The sequence below is a fragment of the Delphinapterus leucas genome, chromosome 9 (assembly GCF_059928025.1).
Source record: "Delphinapterus leucas isolate spDelLeu-1000000601 "Yukka" chromosome 9, BTC_Dleu_Yukka2, whole genome shotgun sequence".
NCBI classification, from domain to species: Eukaryota; Metazoa; Chordata; class Mammalia; order Artiodactyla; family Monodontidae; genus Delphinapterus; species Delphinapterus leucas.
The window spans coordinates 104,226,540-104,250,113 of NC_143137.1; the positions used below are offsets into that span (position 1 = coordinate 104,226,540).

General features: G+C 44.5%; 1 protein-coding gene across 1 annotated transcript in view; it reads right to left on the bottom strand.

The window, feature by feature from the left end:
- Positions 1 to 23,574, bottom strand: part of VWC2 (von Willebrand factor C domain containing 2) — a 108,459-nt gene that overhangs the window by 78,374 nt on the left and 6,511 nt on the right. Inside the window, exon 2 of the mRNA XM_022593216.2 lies at positions 7,893 to 8,022. Coding sequence (XP_022448924.1) covers positions 7,893 to 8,022 — 130 coding nt within the window. The remainder of the gene's footprint in view (positions 1 to 7,892; positions 8,023 to 23,574) is intronic.

Genomic DNA, 23,574 nt, shown 5'->3' on the forward strand with positions numbered 1-23,574 from the left:
TATTGGGTTGTTCATCTTCTTATTGAGTTGTATGAGTTCTTTATATACACTGGATACAAGACTTTTATCAGGTATATAATTTGTAAACATTTTCTCACTGTCTGTATCTTATATTTTCATTTTTGTAATGAGGTGCTTTGAAATGTGAAAGCTTTTAATTTCTATGATATTCAATTTATCAGTTTTTTTCCCTTTCATGAGTTGTGATTTTGGTGTTGAATCTAAGAACTCTTTGCCCAACCTAAGGTCATGAAGATGTTCTATTTTTAATAATATAAAAATTATATAGTTTAAACTCTTACATTTAGGTCTGTGATTCATTTTGAGTTAGTGTTTGTATATGGGGTGATCTAAGTAAGGATGTAAGTTAATTTTTTTCTTTTTTTCACAAGGGTGTCTAATAACCCCAGCACCATTTGTTGGAAAGGATGTTCTTTCATTCTTTCCCTGTTGAAATGCCTTAGTATCTTGGTGAAAAATAAATAGGTAAGGATTTACATTCTGGGTTTATTTCTAGACTTTCAATTCTGTTCCATTATTGCACGTCTATCCTTACACCAATACCACCGTATATTGATTATTAAGACTTTATAATATGTTATGAAATTGGATACTGCAAATTCTCCAGTTTTGTTCATTTTCAAATTGTTTTGTCTATCCTTTAAGATCCATAGGAATTTTAAGATCAACTTGTCAATTTCTACCCAAAAAGTGTGTTGGGATTTGTATAGAATTTCATTGAATTTATAGATCAATTTGGCGACAACTGCAATCTTGATGATATTAAGACTTCTACTCATAAAATGTCTCTCCATTTATTTATATCTCTTTTCAGTAATAATGTGTAGCTTTCAGTGTATAAATCTTGCACATCTGTTGGTAATTTATTCCTTAGTATTCTATTCTTTTTGATGCTATTACAAGTGGAGCTATTTTCTCAATTTCTTTTTTATTGTCCATTGCTAGTGGTTCACTGCTTGCTACAAAAAATGACTTTGTATATATTAATCTGGTGTTATTCTTCATTAGTTCTAATAGTTGCGTGTGTGTGTGTGTGTGTGTGTGTGTGTGTGTAATCCTTGGAATTTTTCAAATATTTTTCATGACATCTCTGAGTAAAGGCAATTTTACCTCTTAATTTGCTTTATTGTATTTTTTTTCTTTCTTCCTTCCTCTTTTTAACCCCACCATGTCGAACCTCCACTACAGTAGTGGATAAAAGTGGCAAAAGTGGATATTCTTGCCTTCTCTCTGATCTTATTGGTGAAACATCCAGTCTTTCACCATTAAGTATGATGTTAGCTATAGCTATAGATTATTCATAGTTGCCCTTTATCAGGATAGAAATTTCACTTTTGCTATTTTGTTGAGAGCTTTAATCATGAATGAGTGTTGAATACTGTCAAATACCTCTTCTCCATTTTTGAGGTAATTTTTCTTATTCTTTATCTTTTTGATAATATGCTTATTACATTAATTGATTTTTCAGATAATAAACCAACCTTGCATTCCCACGATAAATTTCACTTGGTTACAGTGTATTATCCCTTTTATGGTGCTGGATTCAGATTGTTAATATTTTGTTAAGGAGTTTTCCATATATAATCATGAAAGAAATTGATCTGTAGTTGTATTTTTGTGTGTGATACCTTTGCTTTGCTTTAGTACCAGGACCATAAAAAACACACAGAATAAATTGAGAAATGTTCCTTCATCTTTATTTCCTGAATGAGTTTGTGAAGGATTGGTGTTATTTTTTTCTTTAAATATATTTAAAGTGAATCCATGTAGGTTTAGATTTTTATTTGTGGGAAGCTTTTGATTACAAATTTGAATTTTTATTTCTTTTAGGGCAATTCAGAAATGAACTGAGTTAGTCTTAGTAATTTGTGTTCTCTTAGAAATTTGTCCATTTCTTCCAACTCGTCCAATTTGTTGGTATAAAGTTGTTAATAATAGCGCCTTATATTCCTTTTCATTTTCGTAGGGTCAGTAGTAATGTCCCCTCTTTCCATCTTGATTTGTCTCTCTGATTTTTTCTTAGTTTAGTGAAAGTTTTGTCAATTTTACTGATGCTTTCAAAGTCCCAAGTTTCAAAGAGCTAACTTAACTGAACTTTCTCCTAAGCTTTTCCTATTTTCTATCCTATTTATTTCTGCTCACGTTTTTGTTACTTTCTCTCTTTCACTGTGTGCTATGTTTTTAGAATACTTTGCTCTTCTTCCACTCATTCCTTAAGGTGGAAGCTCACATATTTATTGGAGAGCTTTCTTCTTTTCTGATACAGGTGCTTAAAGCTGTAAATTTCCCTCTAATCACTGCCTTAGCATCATCCCATACATTTTAGTATGGTCTGTTGCCATTTGTACTAGTTCAAAATATTTTCTAATTTGTCTGTGATTTCTTCATTGACACATGGGTTATTCAGAAGTGTGCTATATAATTTGTAAATATTTGCAAATTTCCCAGATTTCTTCTGTTATCGATTCTGCTGAACTCGGTTATGTTCAAAGAATAAAGTTTGTATGAGTAAGTTCTTTACATTTATTAAGATTTGTTTTATGTCCCGATATACGGTCTACCCTGGAGAATGTCCACCAACTTGAAAAGCATTCTTCAGTGGCTGGGTGCCATGTTCCACATATATGTCAGTTAGGTCAAGTTAGTTGACAGTGTCATTCAAGTCTTCCATATCCTTGCTAATTTTCTGTATAGATTTTCTGTGAATTATTGAATAGCTTGTTGAAATTTCCAACTATGATTAAGTTTCTATTTCTCCTTTGAATTTTATCAATTTTTATTTTCTGTATTTTGAGGTTCTATTATTAAGTGCATATACATTTTTTATTTGTTGTCTACAAGTTTTCTGGCTTTATATTCCTCTGATCCTCCCTGACTGCCTTTTTTAAGTTAAATAAATATTTTTTAGTGTGCTATGTTTAATTCCTTTGTTCATTTTCTTAGTGATTGCTCTAAGAATTAAAATATGCATCTTAATTTATCACAATCTACTTCAGATTAATACTAGATTATTTTCACTAAAATAGGAAATCCAATTTATTGTTCTCTCGTGACTCTACACCAAGAGCAGGTCCTATCACAGAACTACAATGTTACAAAAGTAGTGGTGAGTGGCAGCATCCCAGTACATACAGCTCAGTGAGAAAACTTGTGTGTATGATTAGCGGAACTAGAAGAAAGACACAGAGGTCCACAGACAGTTGGAATCCCTTTACATTTTTCTTTCTACTTTTCATCTCTACTTTTTCTCTACTTTGTTTTTCTGTGTTAGAATGGTTTATTCATTTGTCAGATATATTCATTGCATATATTTTTCCAAACATGTGAGCTGCTTTGCATTGGTTTGGTAATGTTGTTTGATGAACAGAGGTTTTTAATTTTAATAAAGTCCAATGTATCAGTTCTTTCCATATGGTTAGTGCTTTTAGTATCTTTTAAAATTAACCTTTGCCTAATCAAAATCATAAAGATGTTCTATGTTTTCCTCTGAAAGCATTATTTTAACTTTCATATTTAAATCTGTAATCTATTTGGAACTGTTTATTTTTTGTACAGTGTGAGGAAGAAATCAACATTTATCTTCATATTGCTCCCAACTGACCTAGTAGCATTTATTGGAAAGATCACCCCCTCCCCACTATACTGCAGGATCAGCTTCATCGTGTATCTAGAGGTCCTTTATTCCTAAGTCTTTTCTGACTCTATTCTGCTCTGGTTTGTCAGTCTTTTGATCTTTGAGACAGTACCACAGTGTGTTGATCACTTTTACAGTATACATTTTACAGCTTTGTTGTTCTTCTTCTGTATTTCACTGGCCAGTTTTTAACTTGTCTTTCCATGTGGATTTTAAAATCAATTTGGTAACTTGCACAAAAAAAGTCATTGTATTTTTTTTTACTGGAATTATGCTGAATACATAGATTTTATTTCTTTAATAGAGTAATTTGAGGCTGATGACATCTTTACATTAGTGAGTTTTCCAATCATGAATATTGTCTATCGTTCCATTTACTGAGGATTTCTTTAATTTCTCTCAATAAAGCTTTAAGATTTTTAAGTGTGGCACTCTTGTCCAATTTTGTTAGATTTACTTCTAATTATTTGGTATGTATGACGTTATTTGAAAGAGTAGTTTTTAATTCATTTCTATTTCTTTGTTGCTGGTATCTAGACATACAGCTGATTTTTACATATTGATTTTGTAAAACAAACTTGGTATAATCAAGTATTAATACTGATATTTGTAGTTTCCTTTATTTTTTTTATGGTTAAGATCATGTCATCTTAACTAATGATCAAGTGTTTCCACAAGGTTCGTTATTATCTCTTTGGTAAAAATTTTGGAAAAATGTAATGTTGAAGCCATATGACGGGAGTAGGCTTTTCCTTGTGAGAAGAATCTTGATATGAATCACACACACACATATCATTCAGTTCTGTCCAACTCACTACATGTGGTTTAATTATGGTCTTATCTTACTGTCTGAAATACACAAGAGAAAAACAAAAACAACCATGTCTAATTCTTAGTGCTTCTCACATGTTTTCCACGAAAGTGCTTCTAATAATTTGAAGTCTCCATATTTATCTTAAAAATTTCATAAAAGTTTTCATTTTCCTCCAAAAATAGCCATATTCATTTTCTGGTGGAAATAAAGTTCTAAATAACTACTATCAAGTAGTAGTGAATACTTGTGGGAGATATACAATCTCTATACTCAGTGCCTTTGTGCTTTTGGTGTACATATTCCCTCTTGGGTATAATATTCCACGTTGGAGAATCAGCTCGAATCACAACAAGGCCCTCGTATGTCAACATCAATGTCTTGTATTTGTCAGCTTCCTGCCTTTGAACGTTTAAAGTAAGGTAAGGTGCACATATGCAGGACGGAAGTCTTCTGATCTCCAGCTTGAAGGGAATGTGTGCTGTGCGCGTAAGCCTCATCTGAGGTACACCAGCACCAGAGAGAACCTGAAATCCTGAAAGTGAATAGAACACTCACTGTTTGTATCAGTAGGAAAAATCCAAAAACCAGTCCCAAAGGAAAGAAAACCCTTGGGAGACTGATCTATACAAATCAACAAAGTGATTATTTTACATTGTATGTTATTTGTGGTCATTTATTTATATTCCAGGCATTCTTGATTTCAGACTTTTGTTCCTTTGATGCAAGTGACTTTGGCAGCTTGCAACTGAATCGTGATTTTCCTTTCCATCCAAGCTAAGTCCCTCCAAACATTTACTTTTACAAGGCATCACTTTTGATGTCCTGTAATCTGTGATCTATCAGATGTATAACTTTTTCTTATTGAAAACATTGATTTTTGTGCACAGCAGTAGGGATGGACTACTGTCACTTATTCACTAATCTCAAGCAATTATTACAGGGCGTTCATTTCTGATAGAGACTGTTCTCATTTTTCAAGCAAATTTTTCAGTAAGAATTCTGAACACCATTTGCCCTGTCAAGGTCAGAATACCCTACAGCTAGAGACAGATGAAAGACAGATTATATCTAGTGAATACGTTATAACAAAATTTAAGAGTACTTACATGATTAGACATTTACATTTATTTCTGGGTGTATTCCTGAAAATAAAAAGTTGTTGCTGTTTCGATATAATTGGATCAAACCTTTGAATACAAATCCTTTTGTATCCTGTAATCTTTCTTAATCTAGTTTTACAAAACATATTCATCCTCCTTCTAAGAATCTTTAATACAATACCCCCAGTCCTGCCTTATTTCATTCTATGCTGTCTCTCAAAGTGTAAAGGCAATGGCAGAGCATTTAGAAGTTTTCTATCAGGGCAGCAACCATCTCTCTCCCCAAACCATCAGTGCAACATTAAAACATTCTGTGAATCTCTGACTATACCATATTTATACAGGTTTTACTTTTGAACATTGTTTGCTTCTTCAAACAATAAAATTAAATCTTAACATTAAAAACTGAATCAACCAGAAATAAGTGACTTTAAATCTTTATAAAATTTTAACATATCCACACATGATAAAGAATTAATTCAAATAATTTCTAAGTTCTCTAACTCTATACCCTAAGTGGGATATATCTTAAGGGCAAAAAGAACTGCAAAAAAATCTTGAACTTTAACCAGTAGGTTTCATGCTGGTTGTGGTATAAATAGAAGGTATCCTGTGTATATCATGAAAAAGAACAAATAAGCAAAGGTATTGACAGTGTTGGGTGATATACAGAGATAGGGAGAGACAGGGACAGAGACGGAGCTCAAAAGAGATAAAGCAAATAAAACAGCAAAATGTGAATAATAGGTAAATACAGTGAAGGGTATACCTCTGTTCTTTGTGCTATTTATCAACTTTTCTGTAGGTCTGAAACCTTTCTAAAGTTTCGGGGATTGAAAATATCCTCAAGGATGGAAATCATGTCTTTCCATCTTTTGTAAACATCGAAACGAGGATTCCCTGACTGTCTAAGGCCAAAACTTTGTGTTTATTTTTTTGTTATAACTGACAAAAGCAAAACAATATCTTGCATACTTAAGATGCCAACTATTTGAGCCACTTATATTCAAGCCATTCACTAAGTATCACTGACTCGGGAAGGCTCAGTCATGCCGCCTCGTGCAGTGTGCTGCAGCCTGGACCTCAGTCGCTGTGGTCTCCTCACCAACCCCAGGCACCAGCGTCCCCTCCCCACGCTTACTTCACTCCACACCACCGGTGGAGAGGCTGCCACCGTCCTGTTTCCACAGAAGCTTCACATCCTCTTCTATTGATTCCTTTCAAGAGTTTTAAAATTTCTCGTGGTGAAATCTGGGTATCTGTGTGCACTTGGAGAAAGGCATCCGTGGAACCTCACAGCCCACACAGTGGGCATGACTGCAGAATCTCAGAATTGACGCAGACACTAATAGCAGCCCCGTGTAACCGTCAGCCACTGACAAAGCCCACACCACACGGCCTGATGTCCAGCAACCCCACAGATGACGAGCTGATAACATCACAGGTGAGCCCCTCCCGTCTCTGAAACGCTCAGGCCATGGAGTTGCCTTCTTCTTTTTGAGACACTCTGCCCTGACTTCGTCCTAGCACTGTGGCCTTGGGGCCACAGAGAGACGGCCCAACCCTCTCCCAAGGCAGTACCCGCATGTACTTGAAGATGTGGTCTTATGTCCAGAGTCTGCTCTCTTCCAAGCTGCGCTCAACTGCTTCATCCCACCACCATCCTGAGCCACGGGTCTTCATCCCATCCTCCCTGGGAACCCACTCTTCTCAACACCCTCTTAAAGTGAAGCCTGGATGCACGCAGCGTCTCAGGTACAAAGTACTTATCCTTTAGGATGAGGAAACAGTCTCCCTTGCTAACCAAAGCCATCCTGCCATTTTTCCTTCATAAAGCAGACAAGGCTTTTGATCTCCCCCAGGCTCTCACTGGGAGTAAGAGGGGGTTCTCTTCCTGCCAATGTTGCTTATGAAAAATATTCAACGATGTTTCACGTTTAATCCACTTAGTAATGAAAAGTAAATAAGCCCAACCGGCATGTTTGATTTGTCTCGGAAAGAGAGAAACTGCTTTGCAAGAACAAACACAGTTAAATTAAAATAAGCGACTCTCCTCAAGAGTGGAAATTGAATTTTCCCCCAAAGAACTAAACGTGTGTAAAACACTGTGCTGACACCGATAAGAGAGGGCAGGCCTTACTGGAGCCCAGCTCCCGCGGGTCCCCGGGGCCCAGAGGGCAGGGACCCGCGTGCAAGGGCGTGGATGCAAATACTGAAACTCACATGCCTCCCGCAGTGCATCCCGCGCTGCATCCCGTGCTTCCTGGGCGGGAAGCGCGCAGGGACCCCTGCGTGGTCGCGGGCCGGACGCGCATCCACCTACCGTTTTTGCAGATTGGGCAGCACTGGTCGGGCTCGTACACGGGGTCCACGCACTCGGTCTGTGGACACGCGGACACCGCGCACAGCACTTCCCCGCTGGCCTCGCAGCGACACCGCTCGCACGGCGACACCTGCAACACAGGCCACGGTCAGGGCAGTGTCTCCATCCTTGGCCCTGAACGTCACGCACACACGAACCCCGGGGTCCCAGAGCGTGTGGACGGGGCTGGGGCTGAGCAGGCTCCCCTGGGGGAAGGAGGGGCACACTGGTGGGGCCTGGGATGCTCAATCCCTCCCAGCTCCACACCTGAGCCTCTGTATTTTTATCAACCCACATAGTGAGCTTCTTTATAAGCTTTATGTTGAAGAAAGGGTTTTGTTTCTTAAAAAAGTAAATAACACGTCATATTGAATTCTTGCCCAGCCACGCATCCTGCAGGTGAACCCTTTTCCCACAGCTCTGCCCAGGGCCACCCAGCCAGCCCGGCCCGCCCCCAGCATCTCAGCTGTGAGAAGACATCAGAGCAGGGCAGGAAGGGCGGGGTAAGGGAAGGAGAAACGGGGGCCTTCTCAGGGCCGGGGACCCGGCGGGGAGCTGTCCCAACGTGATCTCATGTCAGTCTCATGTCAATACTAAACACCCCTACTAACATGATCGCCCTAGTTTCTGGCGAGGAAACTGAGACCCAGAGGCATCAGGCCACCGGCTGTGGGCAGACCTTTCATCTGAGACAGGGCTCCGGCTCGAGTCCAAGGCCTCTCAGGGGTCGTCACCCAGCGTCACCATGGCCTTCATCTCCAGGCTCCAACTGGCCTTGCTGCACTTTCCAGCCACTGGCCCCAATTCTACCTTTTTGGGTGGCTCCAATCAAGCGTAATGGCCATTCCTAGCAATGCTGGACACTGCCAACAAATCCTCCTGTAGTAACTCAGGCAGGCCGTGATGGGGATGATTCCTTTTTTCCTGGAAACCACCCACAGAGTGATTTTTCATCTGGGGTGACCCATGCCAAAGCAGAAACAGCACATGTGGACCCAGCAATCGGGAGTTGTGATGTGGAAATACGTGCTTTAAAGGACAGTGTGGATGGGACGGGGGTTGCCAAACGGTTTTCTGGCAGGGAGGCCCCACTTGACTTTTGCGTACGACATGAGTGGCACGACCAGCACTGCGCAAACAGCACTCTCGGGTGCTCCCTTGGTCTATACCGTGCAAAAACCCCAAACTGCAATCTCCACCAAGTGGCCTGGTTACTGCATGAAGCAAAAGCTCAATTTGTACTTAAAGGCACTAGACCACTGTCTGGCTGGGAGTCACGACTTAGGGGTGTGTGTGTGTGTGTGTGTGTGTGTGTGTGTGTGTGTTCACGCTTAGAAAGTAACAAAAGAAAGAAAACACTGAGAAAAAAACTTTAGAGTGGCCCGGGACAAAATCTTGACTTGGTCTGCATTATAGCCTTAGAAGTTAAAAATCAATCTTACAACAATGTAAAGGCACGTTTTTGAGAAGCGGTGCTGGCACAAGAAGGTTCTCTCGCTACCATAACAGGCATCTCTCTGCCAACGCTCTCCTCCTGTCCTTGTCTCCTACCAGTTCTCTTTTCAGCCTGTAGCATCCTTGTGTCCAGGGTGGGTTTACTCAGCAAGCAGGATAAGAAAAGGATTCGGAATTTTAAAAGCAGAGACCCTGAGTTGCACAGGATGTAACCGAGCAGGACCCTATGGGTCCTTCCCAGAATAGACCCTCACCCATGTCCTCAGCCTGTCTTTTGTCTGTAGAAAAACTTTAGCCAAAGAGTAAATTTAATCAGAGAAGTGAGAAAATGCAGAAAGAAAGGAAAACAGTCAAGCAAGACAAAATAATACTTTAGCCATTGAACAAAGTTTAACCTTAGTTCCTCCTTAGGGCTTAGCTCCTCCTCAAGCCCTGTAGACAATATTCTGAGCCGTGTCCTTTGACCTGTTTTGCAGATACTGACATCCCCACCGGGTGGGAGAAGTTAGCTGCAAGCTGCTCACCAGCACGGAGACCCCAGACCAGCTGGAGCCAGGAGGTTGCTGATGCCGACTCCCGATGACCTCACCAGCAGCCAATCAGAAGAATGTCCAGGAGCTGACCACGCCCTCTGCTTCTGGAACATTGTAAGACTTCTCACTGCCCCCTCCAGGGCGGGACACACAGTCCGGAGGGCACTCGCCCGCTGGGTCAGACGGTGGGGAGGCAGCCCCTGCCCTGGGTGAGGTGAGGACGGTCCCATCTGGAGGGCTGGAGAGTCAGGAAGGAGCAAAGAGGGCCGGGGATGACTGGGGTCTGTCCTCAAGAAAGGGGCACGGCCCTTCCTGTTCTGGAAGGCTGTGGGCAGACCTTTCATCAGAGACAGGGCTCCGGCTCGAGTTCAAGGCCCTTCCCACCCCCTTCCTGTTCTGCAGGGAGCAGGAAAAAGCCCCATTTCGGTTTGGAATTTGAAAGGAAAGAAGGGCCCTTCTGTCCTGTCCCCAGGACAGGGCTTCAGGAGAACAACAAAGGTGCAACTTCAAATCAGAAAGGCATCATCACAGGACCCGAGGAGCCTCTCCTGGCTGCTTCCTGGGCAGGCCTGCAAACTAAACCCTCCTTCCTGCTCTGGGACTGAAACATCACCCTCTCCCACCACAGAGCCATGCTCAAACCACACACGCACCCGGGACTGCTAAATTCTGAAAGGTCTGCAACGTGATCAAAAATTGAACTGTGGGTTTTACTATCACTACACATTTGGAAATCCTGGTTCAACTACGTGGAGATTTGTTTACTTCTCAAGAATCAGAGTTGAGGCTTACAGTGAGGGCCACGAGCGTGTGTGTGTCCCTCCCCGGCCTCAGCTCCCAGCCCTGCTCTGTCTGCCCCAGCCCACTCGTGTGGCTGGGATCCACCCCACACCCCATGGCAGCAGGTGGGGCAGCCAGCTCCGGTGTCTGGGACCCTGGTGGGACGTCAGCCTGCCCAGACCGTGACTAGATTCCACATGCTGCTCTGATTCCAGGCACCAGGTCTGAGCGTCACCCCAGCCGAAGAGCCCTCAGATACCAGCTCAAGCACCAGAAGGCCTCCTGTCGACCCATGTTCTCTGTCCTTCTGTGCAAACGGAAGGTAAGAATGCCCAGTGCATTGCTGGATCTGCGAGCAGGAACATGAGCTTCTAGGGTGTGTTTCTGCAATCCCGCCTGCTAGCAATAGCCACCTACACCTTGTATAACACGCCTAATGACAGAAATGCCATCCTCTGCAATCTTCCGGTTACAAATCAAGTTTTGTACAGAACTTAGGTGAAGCACCTAGAGGAACACCCGGGCATTTGGGGAAGAGGAGCCATTCTCAAGGTACCCACTATGGGCTGGAGTAGTCAACCGCTGTGCTGGAGGAAAAGAGCACAGTCTTGCAGAATTGGGAGTGAGAGTAAAGAGAAGCTCTGGGCTCTTCATTCATTCATCCCAGTCCTGAGCCCAGACCGATGAGACCCACTTGTGCTAGTTCCAGGAAGGTGGGAACATGGGTGATGGCTGGGGGGTGGAGGGGGAGGGGGTAGGAAGGCTGGCGAAGGGCCAGCGCCTGGACCAGCCTCGGATCCAGGTACCGATGCTGAGGGCTGCTGCTGAGGGCTCTCACCGGCCCCCTCTGCTTTCAGAGTCACCCCAGTGACTGTGGCTTAGGAACGACAGTGCTGCAAAGTGGGTCTAACCTGAAGCAAAACCATGCAGAACAGACACGTCTGAGCATGCTTTCCACGAAGCAGCCGTGAATACAAAGTGCACAGCAGAGGCGAAAGAAAGATCTTAACTTGTTGGCAGCTAAAGTATTTTCATAATTAGTTAGACCCTCAGAATGCTCAGTAATGATATACATGTCTGTATCACATGTACATAGGCAGTTAAGGACTGTAAAATACACACTGAGCCTGTTTCTAAACAACTAAGTAGGAACAAGCAATCTAATTTACATGGGGAACACTTCTCAGATGTAGAACGAGGCCTTCCTAATGGAAACTCCTTACATTCAGGGCCTCATACATAAAAGGATCTACGTGAAGTAAGTGGTCGTTTGGGAGGAGCTTCTATGCTAGTTGTTTGTTAGCAGCTGTATTTTATCTCATATATTTCACATTTATGGACTCTGGTGCAGTTAGATATCTATCTATAAGGAGCTTTGCCTTGTGTCATTTCATAACCATGAGAAGGACCAGGCTCTGAAATACAGCAGAAGGCAGGTTGAATTTGAATCCCACTCTTGTCTGTGTCCCAAATGTCTTTCCATTCTGGAAGGCAGAAACTTATTTCATACATGTACTCTTTCTTGTCTGGTTTCTTTCACTCAGCATAGTTATTTTGAGATGTGCCTGTGCTGTTTCCTGTCATTCCTTTTTTGACAATATTCCATTGTATAGACATGCTACAGTTTGTTTATACATTTACTTGTTTATGGACATTTGGGTTGTTTCTAGTTTGGGGCTGTTACCCATCAAGCTGCCATGAAAATTCATGCACAAAAAAAAGAAACTAATTTCCAGACACTTCCTCCTGCTCTATCCTGCCTACACAGCTGCACCTTCCACACCCAGCAGAATGCCCACCTACTTGGGAAGGCCAACATACTTTTCTTAAATCCAGCTTCAACACATCTTTTTGTTCTGTGCTGCCAGCAGAGGCCAGAGGCCCGGGTGAGAACTCAGATGCCTTGTGTCACCGGAATCCTGCTCTCTGACGAGCAACCACCATTATATTTCCTGTCTGGAACTTCGCCCTGTGGTTGCTGGCGTGGGTGCCATGAAACCCCACTAATTCCAGGCTGAATGCAGATGCCTCCTCTGGAACAGACAAATGAGAGGCATGAAAATCCCAGCATAGCTTCCCAAGGAATTGTAATGTTTTCATAGATGGGATTAATTTGTGAGCTAAGAGGTGTCAGCCCAGACCTTTCTCAGTTAAAACCATTCCACCTAAAATAAAGTCTTCTCTCCATTTCTCTATTTTGTCCATCACCAGAGAGGTTCCCTTTATGTTTCTAACCCCCATAGTGTTGGATTCTACGATGACACAAACTAAGATTAACATGAAAACAAAGAGAAACCCTGAAATCCGGGCTTGCCTCTCCCTTCCTCTTTCCCAGTTCCTCGACCCACCCCCTTCCTTTGAATCTCCATAAGCCCAGGACCCCCTGAATTCCTCCAGGCGTGTTGGCCAAGAGCACTGTGTCCTGTCACTGAGAGCCCGACTCCCAGCCTGCAGTCAGCTGCCAACTAGATTCAGTGCAACTCAAGGGCCAGGGCGTGTCATGTCTCTGTCACATCCAGGATGATTATAGCAACTGAGCTGATGCAAAACGCTGCACAGGCTCAATAAATATTGACTGAGTCAAGGAAGAAACCATTGAAAGACACAGGAGCTGAAATTAACTTGCACAGCACATGAGGAGAAACATAAAAAATGAAATCTACAGCTTTGCTTCAGGAAGGGCTGCTCACCACCTGGTAAGGAGCTGCTGGAGGATTAGATACCCACACAGGAGGCAAAGGGAAGAAAGAGAAATCTTTCCATTATGAGGGATCAAGATGTGGATTACACATTTAATCCACAAATGGAAGAGAAGATACAGATGCTAGGATGATATAAACATGAAAGCAGAGGCTTTACAGAAGGGATCTGACAAGTGCATAAAGGGCATGGCTAGAAACAGGGTCCCTAAGTGCACAGCCTGAGATCAGGAAGCAAAACCTTGAGATTCTGGAGCAATCTAGTCCTGCACGTGGGGAGCAGGTGTCACACCACCCTCTGCCTATTACATCTTTCCTAACTATTCTACTCTGTGTGTCAGTGTTTCCTATATATCGCTAACATTTATAAGGAGTAGCTGAGGACTCATACTCTCTTACTTACCCAGTGGACAAACTTCAAATCCAAAAGTGGAAGATATACGATGTGGACACACCCACCCTGCAGGCTGGGGATTAGGCACACGTGGTTCCGGGGCAACGATACAAGAGCAGGCTTCTCAGCCCCACCACCAGGCCCTCCACCCTCCACTGACCAATCCCATAGGCTCATGACCCGAACAGAATCCTGTATTCTCACAGAGAGATACAAAGACACACCCAAGTCGCTCACCTCTGTGCCCAGTCTGGCTGGGGAGCTGACACATAAAAAGGGAAACTAACAGAAAAGCAGGCAATGGCAGATGGCAGCTGAGCTGTGTGCATATTATGGCTTTTAAAGGCAAAGCTGTTTCTTGGAGTGGGAGGGAGAGGAAAGGGATCAGACTGGAATTTGGATAAGTCAGCTGGGGAGGATAGAGCAGGTGGAGAGGGGCACCATCGAGACAAGGAGGGGCCTCGCCGGCTCCACGGTTCCCTCCTGGGGCTGAGAACCTACCCCAAAGAGACTTAGAAATCTAAACTGGAAAGCATAACGTTTCCCACCATCAGCAGAACTAGAAGAATTGTTCTAAAGCTAAAGAACAAGATCTCAGTGTTTGTGCATTTGAGTTTTGTTTACACATTATGACCCTGTTGTATAATTATTCTGATAACTTCCAATTAAGAAACAAGTTGCCGTGTACAGAGATAAATACAAATTTTAACCTTTTTTTCCAGGAGTAATTTCTCAATAGTTCTCAAAATAAAAATCTAAAGTAAGTGTTTTAGAGTTTGGATACTATATCGTTTTATCATTTCATTTTTTTCTTTACCTCCAAAACAACAATCTAAGTTAAAGTTTTGCAATCAGATAATCTTCTTAAAAAAAAAAGAATTCCTCTGTTCAAGCATATCTTCTCTCCCCAAAAAGGATGGTAACTTCTTTAATAACCTCTCTCTATTTTTCTGACGTTACATTTTAATAGGATAATGTTCATTTTATTTTAACAAAAATTTAATGTGATAAAATCAAATGATATCTGAAACTAATAGAAACAAGGAAAGGAAAAAAAAGAAAAAGAAGAAACAAGAGGCAGGAGCTAAAATCGCCCTTCGCTGAAAGCAGTCCTTGGCTTGGCCCTGGATGACAAGCATCCTCCCAAAGCCACTGTCACACTTTTGTCACCAGATGGCGAAAGTGTCCTTCCAGCTGCTTAGTGTCTTCCCAAAAGTGCCCAGGGTCACACTCGTGAGTGCGCTGCACTTAAGGGGAATCCCCTTCTACTTAAACCGCAGGTCTCATTAGCTTCTCATAACCCGGAGCTGTGATATTTTGGAGCTGGAAGAAAACGCAGGAGCAATGCTTTTCAACTCTGCTTTTTTTATGGGGTGAACACACACCCAGGGGTCGGGTGAATTGTCAAGAAACCCACACAGCAAGACAAGGCAGCGGCCGGAACGCAGGGTCTGGGCAGGCCACCGGGCACTGTTCACGTACCATCTTCATGAGTATGTGCTGGGCCACCCTGCCTGCTCTGACCACCCTCCCCTGACTCCCTGCAAGATGCCTGGAAGATGCTATGCAGGTCCCAGCTTTCTTTTCAACAGTCACCTCAAACTAAGTCCTTTCCCAACCTTACTCAAGTTTCCTCGACCTGAAATATCTTAAACTAGAGCAAGGCTCTGTCTCCACCCTGGGAAGCAGCAGGGTCCGGGCCAGACACAGAGGTGCCCACCCAGCAGCCCATGCCTCCCTGGCTCCGCCCGCTGTCTGAGCTCCCCTTGTACATCAGGGCCAGCAGGGAGGGCTCCAGCCCCTCCATCCCCACCCCCCATCTTCCCTCCCATGGGAATAGCAGCCCCTGATCCACGGCCACCTTCCAGCCTCCAGCACAAGCCGATGGCCACGGAGCTACAGCAAGCTGCTGCTTCCTGCGTCTTCAGAGAAGATTCTGGTTTTGTTTTGTTCTTTTTGTCTTTCTACTGGCTGTCAGAGAACGGATTTGCACACAAAGGGACTTAATTAAGAACTGTCCCCAGGAGCTGTCAGCTTCCAGTCTCAGGAAGAATAGGACTCCACCACACACACACACACACACACACACACACACACACACACACAGAGCAGATGAACAACGGTCTGACAACCCGACAAGGCACTGCTTTCTTCTCAGGCACCAAAGACTGACTTTTATAGTTTAGCTTGAGGCAGGACCCCTTAATGTCTTTCAAATCCTCTTGTGAATAGTTCCCTCAGATAAATATGGATCATGCAGGAACTCACTTAGGAGGGGAAAGATGCAGGCAGTGTTTACATGGTGTATTTCACTTGGTGGCAAACAGGTGAAAATGAAGCAGGGTGCTTCTTCTGGGCTGAAGACCTGGGGAATGTCCTGGAAGGGTGCTGACCTAACAGATCACACAGTCCGATCACATGTAGCAAAAACCTGCTGGCTTCCTGTTACAAACTGAATGCCTCCCCGTAAATTCATATGGTGAAGCCCTCACCCCCAATGCAATGGTCTCTGGAGGTGGAGCCTTTGGGAGGTCATAAGCGTTAGATGAGGCCAAGGTCACGAGGGTGAGGCCCTGGGGGGTGGGATTAGTGTCCTTGCAAGGAGAGGAGGAGGGCCCTCTCCCCACCAAGTGAGGACATGATGAGTAGGTGGCGGTGTACAAGCCAGGAGGCGGGTCCTCAGCAGAACCAGACCCTGCAGACACCTTGATCTTGGATTTCGAGGCTCCAGAACCAGGAGAAGTAAATTTCTGTTGTTTCAGGCACCCAGTCTCATGCATTTTGCTCTGGCAGCCTGAGCTAAGACAGCACGTGCACCCCCATTTCTGTGGTGGAGGCAGGTGTGTGCCCACGGTGGACCCGCCCCTGGCGCCCAGTCCTGGCCTGCTGCAAACAGAGCCGTGCAGAGAGGAGGAGAAGGGGCCAGCAAGGCTCGGAGTAACCCCAGGGCCACAGGCAGATAGGCTTGGAGTGCTACCCTGGACCCTGGGCCCAGTCAGGTGTGGCCTCTCTCCTCCCAATTGGGAGCATGGGTGATGGTGAGATTTTGATGGAGTAGCTCTAATAGATACTTTGCCTATTCACAGATTTCTAAATTAAGACCTTAATAGAATGGATGTGATGCCAACTGGGTGTGACCACCTACAGACTGGGGCTGGGGGCAGTTTTGTTAAAGCCAAACTCCTCTTAAAACATGGGAAGCACTAAACCCTTTTTTTAGAATTGATATAAAAGATTAAGGATAAGTTATCCTTAGCAGAAAGAAGCAATGAAAAGGAAATGGTTTTCCTTTAATATATAAATGACTAAAACTAACTGTTTTCCAAGAGTAGGCTTTTAAAAGATGGGTGTGAGGTGTGATGTGGGGATTGATTCTCTCAGGGATCACAAATTCAGATTCTTTCAGGGATTCGTCATGTAAGAAAACGAGGCAGTGAACTAGGTGCATAATAGGGAGTGGTGGAGACTGCAGCAAACGGGGAAAACACTTAATGCATTGAAACCCATGTGCGTATCTCTTCCTAATATAGACACACACACACACACACACACACACACACACACAAAGAAAACAAAACCATGCTGCTCCCTTTCATCATTCTTTTGAGATGGCAGTAATATCGTTCAAACGCTAAGCAGGGAGCAGTGAAGGTGACCAGAGTGTAACTGAGCAGGACCCAATGGGTCTGTCTGTCCCCAGGACAGACCCCTCCCCATGTCCTCTGCCATGGGGCCTCTCTGAAGTACTCAGGTAACAGTATCTGATGCACATTTCCTGAGTTGTTTTGCAGATGCTAAAACCCTCACCAAATGGAAGATGTTAACTACTTGATGACCATGAGCCCATAGCCCCAGGCCTCCTGGAGCCTAAGGACTGATAATGTTAACCCCTGTGACCCTGCCCTGTTCCCTCACCATCAGCTAATCTGAGAATTGGGCAGGAGCTGATCACGTACCCTACTACCTGCCCCACTCCCTCACCTGGCTTTTAAAACGGTTTGCCGAAACGCTTCGGGGAGCTCGGGGCTTTTTACGGCATGAGCCACCAGTCTCCTTGCATGGCCCTGCAATAAACCTTTCTCTGCTCCAAACTCCGACGTTTCAGTGCGTCGGGCACACAAAATTGTGCTAACCAGAGGACAGCTGACCCAGCTCCAGGAACAAGGCTCACCATCGCCAACTAGGACGTGGCCACCTGGACACATCTGAGGTCGGAGCCTGGCTCCCATCAGCCTGCCTCAGCTGCCAATCACCCAGCAAGTGCTGGACCAGGGCGGGAGAACGGGGCACGGGCATCCTCGGCTCACACCTTTGGCCCCTGCACTTCCCCTTGAAGCTGAGCCTCTTCCAAAGCATCCTGATATTACAACAGGCCAGCCCAGCGGTTTCTCCAGTTAATGAGGTCCCTTTCCACGGGGGTTTAAGAGACTGTGGGGCTCACTCACAAGAAAGGGATCCATCTCTGAGCTCAGATGCACCCCTGAGAGCCGAGCACTCAGTTGTGTCAGCTGCTGCATCCTGTCACCCTAGAGCAAGATGAGCTTATCTCTTTGACTCCCTGGAGGGAACAGGAGGCCAGAGGGGACTCTGCTGCAGGAGGTGACCTGAGCTGAGGGGTTGACATCACAGCACAGTTTATCCCTCAGGCCACCAGCGTCCCTTGTTCTTCACAGGCCCAGGGAAAGGCAGCAGCCTTGTCAGAATTCTTTCTTTTCCTACCCCACACTCCCTGACATTTCTGCCAAGTGTGACATGGCTGAACTACCAGCCGATTGAGGCAAAGGTGCTCAGGGGGGCCTTGTTCCATGTGGGAAGGGACTGCCAGCATCCTGGCCAGCTGGGGACTCCCTGCACTGCGGCCCCAGGGGGGAAAGGTGCCACAGTGACAGCCGTCCACTGGCCAAGGACCCTGTGCCCCCAGAACATAACTGTCAACAATGAGAGAGCGTGACCGGGGACAGAGCTACGGCTCCTGACACCTTAACAGGAATGAATAAATATGAGTCCTGGCTTGCTTGAAACTAATTGCGTATTTTGTTTCAAGCCTTCTGAAACGAAAATATTGAGATACTTTTTCAAAAAATGCATGAAATTTAAAAGTAAAATGTAAGTAAGAAACTGTTTTGAAAGTTGGACCAGGGAGATAGATATAAACGAGTGTAGCATGTCAACCTCTGACAAAAGCAAAGACATGATACAGAAGCGCCAACCTGTCTGGTACGGTGTATGTTAGTATTTATTTCTGAGGTGCTTCGGGAGCAGGGGACATATCACTTAGAAGTGGTCTGAATTTTCTTCCAGGAAGGGCAGAACAGTTGGCCATGGCCTACTGGAGCTTGGTGCCACCTGTGACCTGTAGCCCTGGATGACAGAAGGAGCCTTTGAAAATGTTCACCTATTTCAGAATTTGGCCTCAAGCTGCACCAGCTCCCCAGCGATCATTTTTTTCCAAGAACATTTAAAAGTTGTATTTAATGGCATCTCCTGTTTAAGTATAAATTTCACAGCTCAAAATTCAGTGCAGGACACACCAACCCCTGCAAGGCACGGGAACATCAGCCCCACCACCAGCTCAGCTGTCACCACCCTGGAGACCCTCGCTTTTGTAATAGGCAGTCGGGGTTCTCAGCCCCAGCACCCTTGATATTGGTTGTTGGGCTGTTCTGGACCCTGTAGGATTCCAGCAGCCTGTCTGGCCTCCGCCCACCAGACGTCAGTAACATCTGCCCACCCCAGTTATGACAACCACAAACGTTTCCACATGTGGCCAAAGCTCCCTCGTAGGGACAATGTGGACCCCAGTTGAGAACTACTGATCTGCAATTTAGTGAAGGATGGGTTTTGATCCCTTCTTTCTTTCCTTTTTTTTTTTTTTTTTTTGCTGTACGCGGGCCTCTCACTGTTGTGGCCTCTCCCGTTGCAGAGCACAGGCTCCAGAGGCGCAGGCTCAGCGGCCATGGCTCACGGGCCCAGCCGCTCCGCGGCATGTGGGATCTTCCCGGACCGGGGCACGAACCCGCTTCCCCTGCATCGGCAGGCGGACTCTCAACCACTGCGCCACCAGGGAAGCCCGATCCCTTCTTTCTTAACTCTGTGCCTATGCTTCTGGGATCCTGTTTTGCTTCCTGGATTTCAACCTTTAGATTGCATCTGGAACTTCTTTTTAGTAAAGGTTTTTTGGTTGTATGCACTCTATTTTTGTTGAAAAATATTTTTGTTCAGGCTCATTCCTGAAAGATAGTTTTGCCAGGTACATCAATTGAATTCATGCTTATTTTCTCTTTGTTCTTTAAAGATGTTCTTCTACAGCTCTGGGTTTTCTATTCCTTTTTTCTAGGCTGCGCCATGTGGTTTGCAGGATCTTAATTCCCTGACCAGGGATTGAACCCATGGCCCCTGCAGTGGGAGCACGGACCCTTAACCACTGGACCACCAGGGAAATCCTGGCGGAAATTTTCTATTCTTGACGGGATGTCAGTGGTCAGCCTAGTTACTGTTATTTTGCAGATAAAGTCTTTGCTCTGTGGTCCCTCTTAAAATGTTTCCTTTCTCTCTGGTGTTCTGCAGTCTCACTAGGTGTGGTTTTATACATATACATATATGTATATATATACATAAATATTTTATATATACTTAATATATGTGTGTGTGATATATATACACACACGTACATATATCTTTTTTTAGATTCACTGGGATTCCTGAATCAGGAAATAGGGGTCTTTCAACTAGAAAGTCTCCGGCACTATCGCTTCATCTTCTCCACATTCTCTGCTACTTCTTTCAAAATTCTAACTGGATGTATGTTGGACCTTCTTTCTCTATCCTCCATGTACCAAAACATTTCCTTCCTATGTTCCACCCGTGCACCTGTGTTTCATTCTGGGCAACTTCTTCAAATCTGCCCCCAGATTCACTAACTTATCTCACAACCTGCAACTATCATCCTGTCAAATCCTCCCCTAGAAGATTAGTTCCAATTACTGTAGCATTCCTTTATACAGGCTCTATGTGATTCCTTTCCAAAGCTGGCAAGTACTTGGTATATACGGATGTGGTATACCCATCCACTCGATTCCCGCATTGATTTCTCTGTGCATAAAAAAATATTCTCGTTTGTATCCCAACATCTGGGTCTGATCTGACTGCATTTGTCTCGGCTGACTCTGGTTTCTGATGCTCTTTCCTCTTGTGTGGAATTGTTATTTTGACATCACATTCCTTGGAACCTTATATGTGGGGATCCTCTGCGGCTGGAGAGTGTTTGCCTTTGTCAGATACCTGTGGGCCCTGCCAGCCTGGGACCACTTTAAATAAAAATATTCCACATGGATTATCCAGAGCACTCAGGGAAGCGTGACTAGGGGCTCCACATCCACAGCAGGGCATGTGCAACTGCTGAGAGGGAAGCCTCCAGCTCTGCCCAGTGCTGAGGCCATCCAGGGGGTGTGTCTACACTGACCTCTTGCAGGACAGGCTCTTCCGGGGAGTCTGCTTTTATGAGAGGTACCCTGATCTGACTCTCCCTACCTGGGGCCCTGGACTTGTGACGTGGCCCAGCCTGGCCTCGAGTACCAAGGGTCCAGGCCCCGGGCATCAGTGGACACCCTAGGACGACTGACTTTCCTCTCTGGTTTCATACATCCACCTCTATGGACTAATTTCTCTTATTTTTTGCCATTCCTGCTGTGCTTTTGAGAAGATGTGTTTTATTATATGAGATCCAGGATTTCATGAGTTTTCTAAACAGTGGGTTTTCAGCCTATGAGTCTTCCATATTCCCAGGTAAAATCATTTCTGCCATGGGGGGAAATGCACAGAGCCACACGGCATCTTAATTTTCCATTGCTATGCATTTCCACAGGCCTAGGGCTTCCCAGAGAGCTCGCAGGGCCACGGGCAGATGCCTCGAAAGGCACCCTCTGTCCTGGACGCACCCCAGTGCCCGACAGAAATAGAAGGAGAAGTGAGATCCAGCTGGCAGGATCTCAGCCTTGGAACAGATAAGCAGCAAGAAGGATTTCCGGCTACATAATCAGAACCCTGCCATGAAGGACGGCTACAGGGGATGCAGACTTGAGCGGAAAACCGTATCCTTTACTCAATCTCACAACTACGCTATCTGAAACAGGCTCTGGTCTTTTCCCTAGAAAGCTGCCCCAGGATCCTTCTTCCTCTGTCATTTAAACACAAAGCATTAACAGCACTGAGATCTAGGTGAGGGGCCTCCACCTGCCTACCCTGCAGACCACGACCCCACCTGACCAACCTCTGGACACATCGCTCTCTATAGGGTCACTGCCCCTTGAGCGGAGGGACCTGACGGTTTGTCACTGTATATCCAGGATGTAGCCCAATGCCTGCAAATATTTATTCAAAAAAGTATTTTTTAATAAATAAATGCAAGCATGAGCTTTCTGTTGGGACTTATCAGATCTGAGAAGGAAATACTTCTGGGCACACACAGCGCCCTAGAGTCACTCTCTGATGGTGAGGAAATTCACAGGCCATCTTGCTGGTGACCAAGTGCCATGCTGGGGCAGGACCGCCCCTGAGATGCACAACTCCCCAGGCCACAAGTGCAGCAGGCTTTTGTTCTGCTGTTTGTGCAGAGCTCTGCAGGTCCTCATATCTCTCATTTCCTTCTTATAATGTGAGAGACAGCATCCTCTCCACGTTTTCCCGCCAGCTAATAAGGAGGTTCTGAGTGTTGCCCACGGGCACAGGGATGAACCAGAACACAAGCTCACGTCTTCAGAGGGTAAGGACTCTGTGCAGTCCCAGCCACACACAAAATGCCCCTCCATCCCCACGGGATCAGGAAGGTAAAGAGGCAGAGCTGGAAGGAAGTGTCCAACAGACCAGGACTCAAATCCTGGCTCCCCCATCACGAGCTTGATGACTTCAGTCAAGTTACTTAACTGTTTTGAACCTTAGTTTTCTGTCCTTTAAAAAAAAAAAAAAATACCACCAGCTCATCAGTCTATTGTGTAAACCCTGCCCCCACCCAACATATAAAACATATAAGCAATGGATGAATGCTGGTTTCCTTCTTCCCAACATACAAGACTAAACATTTAGGTTAGCAGATATTGGTCCTGTCTAAAACTTCCATAAGACATTTGGTCCACAGCCAAAGGTCCTCGAAATTCGGTCCTATCCAGAGAGTCCATGCCAAATGGCTTTGGACAAGACCAAATATCAAGGACCTTTCCTCTTTTTTTGTTACGTATAGTTGACTTACAATGCTGTGGTAGTTTCTGGTGCACGGCAAAGTGTTTCAGTATTATATTATATTAGTATATATAATTTTTCAGATTCTTTTCCATTACAGTTTTTACAAGATATGAATACAGTTCCCTGTGCTATACAGTAGGTGGTTGTTGATTATCTATTTTATATATAGTGGTGTGTGTGTGTTAATCTCAAACTCTTAATTTATCTCTCCCCCTGCTTTCCCCTTTGGTAAGCATAAATTTGTTTTCTATGTCTGTGAGTCTATTTCTCGTTTGTAAGAAGCTCATTTGTATCTTTTTTTGTATTCCACATATAAGCAATATAATATGACATTTGTCTTTCTCCGCCTGTTTTACCTCACTTAGTATGATCATCTCTAGATCCATCCATGTTGCTACAAAGACCTTCTACTATGGACCAAATATCTTACGTAAGTTTTGGACCGGACAAAATGGTCTTGCAAATATCAAGGACCTTTTGGCAGAGATGGAATATCTTATGGACCAGAGGTTTTATGGAAGTTTTGGATAGGACCAAATGTCCTG